This window comes from Phodopus roborovskii, unplaced genomic scaffold (genome assembly GCF_943737965.1).
Source record: "Phodopus roborovskii unplaced genomic scaffold, PHOROB, whole genome shotgun sequence".
Classification (NCBI taxonomy): Eukaryota; Metazoa; Chordata; class Mammalia; order Rodentia; family Cricetidae; genus Phodopus; species Phodopus roborovskii.
The window spans coordinates 5,343,646-5,354,756 of NW_026126636.1; the positions used below are offsets into that span (position 1 = coordinate 5,343,646).

The following is an 11,111-nucleotide window of genomic DNA, read 5'->3' on the forward strand; positions in this document are numbered from 1 at the left end:
CTCCTGCAAGAACTGGTGGCTCTTATAGACCTGATGATACATCATTACCATACCTAATCCCACTTATCACTGTAATAAGAATCGGTATATCATGGAAGAGCAGGGATATTTCAGAATCTGAGGTATTGGGGGAATGGGTCCTCTTGTGTCCTAAGGACCACATGTCACATACTGGTGTTGGTGCAGAGTTCAGCAGCTCAGTCCAGCTTTAGAGTTTGTGCACCTGCCAACTTAAAGGTGTTATGCCTGAAGTTGTATTTTATCTTTTAGAGAGGCTGTGCTGAGGCTCCTCTCTCCTCCATCCTCCTCCCAGACTGTAGGGGTTATTGACACCTGCCACCACAGCACTCAGATAAATTCCTTTTTTTGACTCTATGACTACATCAATGTTGCCGAGGTTAGCCTTGGATTTTCTGTGAACTGCTTGCTTCTGACACCTGATTGGTGGGATTCTAGCTGGTAACAGAGTCTGAACTGTAAATAGAAATTCCCTACAGAAATCCTGGGGAATAGGGGGAGAAGGGGCTCTAGGACACCATAACAACATGGCCCCAGAATGAAAAAACCTGGGCTCATAGGACTCACAGAGACTGAACTGACAATGAACCTTACAGAATTGAGTAAGTCAGGACCCGGAGAGACGGCTTAGCAGTCAGGAGCCCTGGATGCTCTTCTAAAGGACCTAAGTTTAATTCCGAGCACTCACATGGCTCACGGCTGCCTTGAACTCCAGTTCCAGGGGATCTGGCATATTCACCCAGACACAAATGCAGGTAAAACACCAATGCACATAAAGAATTAAAAAGTAACAGAGTAAGTCGTCTGAATATGTGTTACGGTGTGTAACGTGGTGTTTTGTGGGACTCCTAACAGTGGGAATGGGGACTCCTAACAGTGGGAATGGGGACTCCTAACAGTGGGAATGGGGACTTCTAACAGTGGGAATGGGGACTTCTAACAGTGGGAATGGGGACTTCTAACAGTGGGAGTGGGGACTTCTAACAGTGGGGTTGGGGTGTCTCTGACTCTTTTGCTTGCTCTTGGGGCCCCATTGCCTCATTCTGTCTGTTTTTTTTGTTTTTGTTTTTGTTTTTTTTTTTAGACAGACTTTCTCTGTGGCTTTGGAGCCTGTCCTGGAACTAGCTTTTGTAGACCAGGCTGGTCTTGAACTCTCAGAGATCCGCCTGCCTCTGCCTCCCAAGTGCTGGGATTAAAGGTGTGGGCCACCAACACCTGGCTCTCTGGATACGAGGGACTGTTGTTAGTCTCACAGAAGTTTGTAATGCCTAGTTTGGTTGTTACCACTGGGAGGCCAGCTATCTTCTGCAGGTAAACAGAGGAGGAGCGGATGAGGCGTAGAGGTGAGGTGGGAAAAGGGGTCAGGGGGAGAGGGGGGAGATGAACCTGCAGTGCGCATGCATATGAGAGAGGAATTAAAAAAGAAAAAATCACCATGGAGTTTTCTTTCTCTTTGCTTTCACTTCCTCCCTCCCTCCCTCCCTCCCTCCCTTTCTTTCTTTTTTTTTCCTTTTCGTTTTTGTTTTTTGAGACAGGGTTTCTCTGTTGTTGAACACACTATGTAAACAAGGTTGGCCTTGAACTGACTGAGCTCTCCCTGCATCTGCCTCTGGAGAGCTGCGATTAAAGGTGTATGCTTTTGCTGCCTGGCTTGGGGTTTCCTCTTTTAAACTAAATTGGATCTAAGTTTGTGGTATAGGGAACCATTATATAGTGATTTCTTCTGTAGCCCAGGCTATACCCCAGCTTCTGGCAATGTTTCCTGCTTCTGAGTTTCCAGCTTTGAGATTGTGCTAAAAGCCTGTGTTACTGAAAACTTTATAACAAACTTTTCAATAGTTATCACTTTTCATTAAATAAAGTGGTCTTTGAGCAAAATTTGAAGTGTCTCTTACTACTTTGCATCACAAGACATCACTTTAAAAATACAGGGAGCAGGCTGGATGGGGTTGGCACACACCTTTAATCCCAGACCTGGGAAGACACAGGAAGGTGGATCTATATGAGTCCAGGGCCCAACTAATCTATAGAGTGAGTGCCAGGACAGGATCCAAGCTAAACAGAGAAACCCTGCCATGAAAACAAACAAACAACAACAACAAGAATTCTGAGTGTTGAAGTCTGAATCTCAAAGATTGCATTCTGTGGGGCAGGAGAGAAGGCTCAGTGAGTCAGCAAAAGTCTTGCTTTGCCACTGAAGGGCAGGACAGTTTGTAGCTCCCATAGACAGGCTCACAACAATTTATTTGGAACCCCAGTCCCTGGGTATCTGAGTCCATGATTTTGTCTCTGGGCCTTTTTTTTTCTTTAATTTTCCCTCTCCCTCCCTCCCTTTTATCCTCTCTGCCCCCTCACATGCACCCTGACCACCCTCCCCTCCCATCCCCCCACACTAATTCCACCTGTAGGGCAATGCCATCCAGGTGGGGTCATGTAGATCTGTAAAGTCACTTAAAGTAGGGACTAAGACTTCTCTCCTGTCTCTAGGTTAAGGCAGTATCCCACCCTAAACACTGAGTCTACTAGAATCCAGATGCAGAGGGAGAGGACAAGACCAGGTTACAGAAACTCACAGAGAGAGCTGACCTGAACAAGGAGGAGCTAACAGGCCCCCAGACTGATAGCTGGGAATCCAGTATGGAACTGACTCAGGCCCCTCTGAATATGGGTCTCAGCTAGAAGGACTGAGCAGTCTAGGCGGACAGTGGAACCAGGATGTATTCTTGATGCACAAAAGGTCTTTGGGTGCTTAAGCATACCTATGATGTACAAGCACCTGTACTGGTAAAAAAAAAAAAAACTTATGCACAGAACAAAAGAACAATTGTCTTGTTGACCTTGAAGCTTGTAATTTGGTTCCTAGCATCTTCATCAGGAATGCCACAAATGTCTGTATGTTTAAGGTCAGTGAATCTGAAAGCCTTTTCTATGCTGTGGACCTCCACACACATGAGGCAGACACACAAAAACACAGACAGAAAGGGAAATGAACCAGTGATAAAAAGTGACTAGAGCAGGGTGTGGTAGCTCATGTTTTTAATGCCAGGATTTGTGCCTGAGCAACCTACTCTGCAAGTCAGCCTGGTCAGACGGAAAAGATTTTTTTCCCCCAGAGTTTAGGACTTTTAATTAATTTGTCCTAAAGTCACTGAAGCAAAAAACATGATAAACATTCTTTTACAACCCCCAACGGGAAAAAAAAAACCCAAAAAACTATTTGTAAGAAAAAAAATCTGTTGAAATGTCCTTAAAAGGCTCTGTCATATAACAGGTAACAGTGTAAAACCCCAGAGTCCTTTCCTTAAAATTAAGTGGGAAAGATTGGGAAGGAATTATTCAAACTTCGTCTTCTTTCCTTGTGGCTTGAAGTCTCCACCACCTCCTCCTCCGTGGCCACCTCCGAAGCCTCCTGGACCTCCAAAGCCTCCCCGGCCTCTGCCACCAAATCCGCCTCCTCTTCCTCCTCTTCCTCCACCTCGGCCACCAAAGCCACCTTCACCCTTAGGTTTGGCCCAGTCCAAAGTAACTTTGTTCCCATCAATTTCTCCATCTTCCATGGCCTCCTTGGCAGCTTTGGCATCTTCCTCACTATTGAAGTCTACAAAACCAAACCCTTTAGAGGACCCAGTTTCCTGGTCAGTGACTATTCTTGCCCTCAAATGATTCTTTTAAGGTCTCTTCAGTGGTATCCTCAGATAGACCCTTGACAAACAGGGTTTTTGATGGCTGACTTCTTGCATTAGGTGATCCCCTGGGTCCTTGTAACTCCAGCCTGATTGTTCTGCCCTCAATTTCCATTTTATTACAGGAGTTTAAAGCTTCTTTAGCATCTTCAAATGAAGCAAATTCTATAAACGCATACCCTTTAGATTTGCCCTGTTGGTTCTGGGACACTTTGATAAAAGTTGCTTTCTCAAGCACTTCCTGAAGAGTTTCTTCTGTTGCACTGTAGGAAAGGTTACTTAAAACCAAAGTTTTTGATTCACCACTCCAAGTGCTATTCTTTCCAGTTCTTTCTTGCCTTTGTCCTTTCTCCCCAGTATAGTAAAGTGAAACAGATCGCCCATCAATTTCTGCCCCCTGCTTTTCTTCCAAGTTTTTCTCTGCATCAGCTTCAGACTTAAATTCAATATAAGCAATCCCTTTACTCTTCCCATCCTGGCTAACCAATCTGATTTCCAAGGCATCTTCAAACACTTCTTTTAATTCATCCTCAGTGATGTTAAAAGAAAGATTTTTTGCTAGAAGTGTTCTTGCAGCTCGAACTTTTTTACTATCTCTTCCTTTTGGTTTTTCTAGTTTAATTTCATTGCCAAACACTTTTAAACCAGTGAGCTCCAAGGCCTTCTCTAGGTCTTTAGCAGACTCAAAGTCCACATAACCAAATTTCCTATTTGTACCAGTTCTGACATCCACAACAGCAAGATCATTTTTAGCAAAAAGTTCACTGATTGCAACTTTTAATTCAGCAAAAGACTTGTTTGGATTAAGGTTTCCAATGAACAGATTGAAAGGTGTAGTTGACTCTGAACCTTCCACTTTCTGTTTCTTGGCTTCAGGAACTTCTTTCTTTTTTGGTCATTTCCTTCTTCCGTTTTCCAGGTGCTGCTTTAACAGGCTCTTCCTCTTCTTCCTCCTCTTCCTCATCTTCTTCATCATCATCATCCTCATCATCTTCATCCTCCTCTTCGTCGTCATCATCATCCTCTTCAGCCACATTCTTGGCTTTCACAGGAACAACTTTTGCAGGAGCTTTCTTTCCTTTGGCAGGTGTGATCTCCATAGCTTCTTCTTCAGAGTCATCTTCTTCCTCCTCATCATCCTCTTCCTCTTCATTATCACCATCCTCATCTTCTGAGGCAGGAGCAGCAGCAGCAGCTACCTTTGCTGGTTTCACTCTCTTCACTACTGGTGGCTCAAATTCCTCCTCTTCCTCCTCCTCATCGTCTTCATCCTCATCACTGTCTTCCTTCTTGGCATTCTTACCATTCTTAGCCCCCTTGGCTGGAGTGACTGCCCCCTTTTTACCAGGGGTTGCTACCAATGCTTTTGCCTGTGTGGCTCCCTTCTTTCCAGGTGTAGCAACTGCTTTGGCTGGAGTAACTGCCTTCTTGGCTGGTGTGGCTGCTGCCTTTTTCCCTGGGGGTAACAGCAGCTTTCTTAGCTGGTGTGGGAATTGCTACTTTTTTTGTTTGCGAAACAACCACCTTCTTTGCTGGAGTTGTGGTAGCTTTCTTTCCTTTTTTCTGAGGGATGACCACCTCTTCTCCACTGCTGTCATCTTCTTCATCTTCTGACATTTCTTCATCTTCACTATTCTCTTCCACCTCCTTTGGGGGAGGAGCCATTTTCTTGGAATCACCGTGGGTTTTGCCGGCCTTTGCGAGTTTCACCATGGTGGCGGGTTCTGACGACGGTGCGTGTGGCGAGGTGCGCAGCTCGGAAGAGCCTAGGAGAACCCACGCGAACTCGTCGGCAGCGGTGGCCTCTGAAGACACTGGAGCACGTACGACTGCCTGCCAGCGACAGCTAGCGTCTCCAGACGGAAAAGATTTAAACCACACCACTAATCCCAGTATTTGGGGGCAGAGGCAAGAGGAGCTGTGAGTTTGAGGACAACTTGGTTTAGAAAGGGAGTTCTGGTATAGCCAGGGCTAAGTAAAGACTTTCTGTCTCAAATCTTTCCCTCTTTCTCCCTTTCTCCATCTGTCTTTCTTTCTTTGGGTTCGTGATCAAGCTATGGAGTTCATGTTGACCTGGTACTCAGACATGTCTCTGTCTCTGCCTCCTGAGTGCTGGGGTTAAAGGAATGCTGTGCTTGGAAATTTTTCGCAACTTATTCCTGGTTGACCTCATTGTCACTCTGTAGCCAGCCGGCCCTCAAACTTGCAAATCTCCTGCCTCAGTTTCCCAAGTACCTAGGGTTACAGACCTATGTCTCCAGGATTTTTTCTGGAGACCCTCAAAGGGAGGACCTTCACTCTCCGACTCAGGAAAGGCGACACCCCAAGTCACGAGAAGCGGTCTTGATGCAAAAAGCATAAGAACTTTTTTATTCCAAGTGCACTGGGGTCCACAGTCATATGCCACACACAGGGGTAGAGGACTGAGGACCTCGAGACAGTTTTTATAGGGTTTACAAAAAAGCCCACACATAGGTCACTGGGGCAGGGGTTTCACAAGCAGTTTACGAAGTCAGATAAGCCGTTAGCCAGCTCATTTTCTGTTATCTTACTAGGCCAGGATTTCATACTCAAGGGCCTGTCTGTTGTAAGCAGCAAGAAGTGTGACCTTGCCTACTTACTGGCAGAGGACAGGGTCTGGAATTTGAGGTATTTATGGCTTTTTAGATAGTATTTCTAAATGTCTAGCTTCCTGGGGTCATAGGAGAATTAGGCTGTATTTTCCTTCCTTTCAATCGCATTAAGAATGTTTGATTATTTATGTTTCTTGAAAACCTTGAAAGCTTTTAGTTTGCAGAACAAGGATGTATGAAGGAGTATAGTTCTTGCAAGCAGAATATAGAAAATCACAAAGAATGGATGTAGACATGGGAGAAAAAAAATCAGGAATTATGAGAACAAGAAAGGTTAGTGGTGATGGTGCTAATGGTTACATGCTAGGTTGATCTTGGTTAAATAGGGCTAGTTACCGAATCATCAAATGTTTGTGGAATAACTGAAGGCTCTAAATGTACAGCCAAGAGAAAGCCAGAGTATGAAAGAAGTTTCTCACAGGTCTTGACCCACAACAAGGAAATAGGCCCCAACCCTGGAACAAATGGTCCCAGATGAACAGCCCTGTGTGGGTCACTTCTGGCCAACGGACAGTCTGGGGACTTTCCAAGTCATTCTATGGTTTATCCTTTGAATAAGAACAGGTCATACCTGGGTGATCTCTCAAACATGAGATCATACATTGTAATCAATCACCTTGTTCCCCTTGCATGTGTGCCGATTTGGGGTTTGTCTCTATAAAAAGGAGCTTGAACCCTTTGAGGTGTGCGCAGCTTTCCCCCAAGATTGCTGACACCTGAGTGCACTTGTTCAATAAACACCTCTTGCTTGTTGCATCTCCTGGTTTTGGTATTTGTGTCTCGGGCTCTCCCATTGGCCAATCAGGACCCCAAAATTAGGGTCTTACAACCTAGAGACTGGTGGGGAGTTTTATCTGTTAACTTACAGGTTTTTTTTTTTTTGTTGTTGTTTTTGTTTTTGTTTTTGTTTTGTTTTTTTCATTTTGAGGCATGGTCTTCTGTTAGCATAAGCAGACTTGGGAGCTGCTTTGTAGTCAAGCCTGGCCTATGAGTCCTGATCTGCTTTCTGCCACAGACCAGGCAAAAACAGTCTTGTTTCACGAAGTAGATGCTTTTCATGTGCCTAATTTTTCTTTGGGTTTCTTGACATAGGTTTTCTCTGTGTAATGGCCTTGGCTTTTCAGGGACACAATTTGTAAACCAGGCTTGCCTCAGACTCACAGAGATCCATCCACCTGCCTTTGCCACCCAGGGCCACCCAGCCCTGTTTGAAAACCTTCTATAATGTTTCAAATCTATTTTAATTCACAGGAAATCCTCTGAAATGGGCATTATGGGGAACAGTCAGTTCTTAGTCCCTGGAAGCCACATTTGCTTTAAGTTTGCATTCAATGAGATTTCTGTGTCCTGAGTTCTGTGACAGGTTTGTGACTTTATGTGTTTGGGATTTTATGTTTTTGCTGTGGTTGGCTAGTGGACAATTGGTAGGAAACAGGTCAGAGCCTTGGGAGATGTGCCTGTAAGGCCAGACCTGCAGAAGCTGAGAGATGTCCCAGCTTCTAGTCTTTTGGTCTGGGCGGGGACTCACCTTCTGAATCTGAATAGTTACCTGGGAGTTTGCCTCGTGTCAGAAAATCTGAAACTTGCCTGCTATAAGGAGAAACCCTGGGTCAAAAAACAGCCTGGTGGTGTGGCCACACCTTTAATCCCCCCACTCCAGAGGCAGAAGAATGCACATGCAAGTCTTTGATTTTCAGGACAGCCTGGTTTACAGAGTGAGTTCTGGAACAGCCAGGGCTACAGAGAAACCCTGTCTCAATAAAGGAATAAAGGAGGGGTGACCGCAGTCAGCAGGCATAGGATGACCTTTGGAGCCGGAGTTGAGGCCCTTTAACTGAGATGGTCACCAAGTAGTGAAGGCCACATTTGAACTGGGCTCAAGACCCCAGATTGGAGAACTAAGAGCATGTGGCAAGGACGCCTTAGTGTTTGAGGTCCCCACAAAAGCAGCACTGAGTGTATCTGCTCAGAGATGAAAGCCTCCTCACATGTACCAAGCCCCATAGGGTGACGCTATAGAGTGGGCGGGGCCATTGAGTGGGAGGGTCTGCTGGAGTGAGGGAACAGTGAGGAGGAGCTGGGAGGAGCCTGGAAAGAAAGGGTATTTAAGGCCAGGTCCTTGGAGTGGATTTCAAACCTCAGCAGTGATCTGGTGAAGACAGGAGAGCCCGCTGACAGCCTCAGTAAGTCGGCCTGTAAGGCTTCTGGGTAGATGGTGGTGGGGGCAGCTGTACCAGTTTGTTCTCCCAACAGCAATGAATGAGTGATCCTTTCCCCACACCATCACCAGCCTGAGCTCTTGCTGTTTCTATTTTTGTTTTCCCAGCGTTTCTGAGTAAGTTAAAAATCTCAAAGTAATTGTAATTTGCTTTGTGAGATGGCTGTAGATGATGAAGGAGTTTTTGTTTGATTTGTTGAAGGCAGGTCACGCTATATAGTCCTGGGTGTCCTGGAGCTCACTGTGTATATCAGGTTGTGCTCGATCTCACAGATATCCTCCTGCCTCTGCCTATGGAGTGCTGGGATTGAAGGCTTGTCCAAAACACACACCCAGATTAAATTGTTATTTTATTTCATTCTATATTTATAACACAGGGATTTTCACTGTAGTCCTGGCTCTTCTGAAACTCCCATTGTTTAAAAGGGAGGCATCCAACTCAGATCCTCCTGCTTCTGACCCCCTAGTGCTGGGATTAAAGGTGTGTGTCACCACGCCCAGTTAGTATTGTTCTTACCTTTAATTTGAAAAAAAAAAATCCAACTCAGAGATCCTCCTGCCTCTGCCTCCTGAGTGATAGGATTGCAGGCTTGTCCAAAACACACAGCCAGTTTAAATTGTTATTTTTCTTTTGAAGTTTCTAGACACGGTTTCTCTGTATTGCTTTGGAGCCTGTACTAGAACTAGCTCTGTAGACCAGGCTGGACTTGAACTCACAGAGACCTACCTGCTCACTGGGATCCTCCTGATTGCTGGGATTAAAGGCATGTGCCCGGGTTATTTTAATTGATTATGGACTTTCAGGGTTGTGCTGGCTGGGCTATAACTCCTATTGTTTAACAAACAACTCTCCAACTCAGAGATCTTTGCCTCTGCCTTCCTTGTGATGGAATTAAGCAGCCTGTGCGCCTGTGCACGACCACACCCTGTAGAGTTGTTCTTATATTTTATTTGCAAAACTTAAGGTCATCTTTGGCTATAGAGCAAGTTCAAGTGCAGTTTAGGATATACAAGATTCTAAATTCAGAAAAGGGAATTTTGAGAAAAGTGAATTATTGATAGAGACCATTATGGGTCACATCTTCTAGAACAGAATTGCTCTCCTGTCTCAACATTATAGCAAGAGCAGATGTAGGACTAGTGTCTTTCAAGTTGTCAAAGAAGTAGGAGAAAATTCCCAGAAAGGAAGCAGAGTAAATATTCAATTAATACAGAATGTCACCATGAGATACTCAGTGGCATCTAAAGGGGATGGAAAAGGCACCCTCAGGGCCTCTAATCACAGCATGGATGGGGTAGGGGGACGAGAAATTCATGGTCATTCTTTGTCATACAATGAGTCTTGACCTATGGAAACCTGGTGTCAGTCTTTGATTTTCCTGGAGACATAACCCTTCTAATCAAGAGTTCTGAAGCTTGTGAAATGGCCCAGCTAGAGACCTGAGGTTTATTTCCCTGGTCCACAGGATGGCAGGGGAAAACATACAATTTGTTTTCTTATCTCCCAAATGTACTCTGGCAGGATATGGATGCAATGCACACTCAAAAATACCTAAAATAACTTGTATTTGGGATTGAGGCCAAGATCTCTCAAAAGGCTGGACACATCCTTTGCCAATGAGACTCACATCACACTGCTTTTAAAATTTTGAACATATACATCCATTATAGATTCCAAGGAATTTTCCAGGATTTGGTCAGTTAACTGAGATCTTCCTTAGCATGGATTCCCAAGTAAGTAGGGTGTCACTTGGAGCTATTGCATTCCTGCACTGGGAGTAGCTGGAGCCCTAGCAAACAAACTGACAGTTTCTTAGCACTGATTAAATGCACTTCAGGCCCTCAAAAAAGGATGCCAGTATTGCCCTCTGAATAATCATATACCTGGGGTCAGTCTAGGGACAGAACCACAGACAGCACCAGGGAGATTGGCGAAGACTGTATAGAGGAGACAGGGCACACGGAAAGCTAGGGAGCCGTTTGAGTTTCTGGTGGCCCAAGTAGGAAGATGGTGGTTGAAAATTGTTGCAAGCAATGAGGTAAGAATCTAAGCAGCCCTCGACCAACAGGAAGGTGTGCATAGCCAAGGAAACAACAGGATAGGATCCCAGGAAGCAGGTTAAGTAGAATCATTTATTGATATCTTCACTGACAGGTGGAGCCCCAACTTATTCAGGGATGGAGACTCAAGAGGGCAAAGACAGTTGTCTCCCAGTATTCATTCTCACTCAAACTGGTCAATCAGTAAATGTTATGTAAACCATGATTAATTCTTGGAGGGCCTGGTGGGCCACTCTTAAACCAGCTGTCAGGAAACCGAGGCAAGTTAATCCCTGTGAGATGTGACGCCAGCCTAGTCAATATACACAGTTCTAGAGAACAAGAATAATTAAATCAGCTGGGCAGTGGTGCTGCCCAGCTTTAATCCTAGCATTTGGGAGGCAAAGGCAGCGGGATCCCCTGAATTTGATGTCAGCTTCATCTACAGAATGAACCAAGGCAATCTTTCAAAGCAATGCAGAAAAACCCTGTGTTGGAACCTGCCTCCCCCAAAAAGAA

At 45.0% G+C, this 11,111-nt stretch overlaps 1 protein-coding gene across 1 annotated transcript; it reads right to left on the reverse strand.

Moving 5' to 3' along the window:
- Window positions 1-3,128: 3,128 nt before the first annotated feature.
- LOC127238709 (nucleolin-like) lies at window positions 3,129-5,550 on the reverse strand. Its single transcript, XM_051207382.1, is given in 4 exon segments — window positions 3,129-3,669; window positions 3,671-4,593; window positions 4,595-5,161; window positions 5,163-5,550. Coding segments are annotated over 4 exon segments (2,061 nt in total). The 5' UTR covers window positions 5,415-5,550; the 3' UTR covers window positions 3,129-3,350.
- Window positions 5,551-11,111: the final 5,561 nt, after the last annotated feature.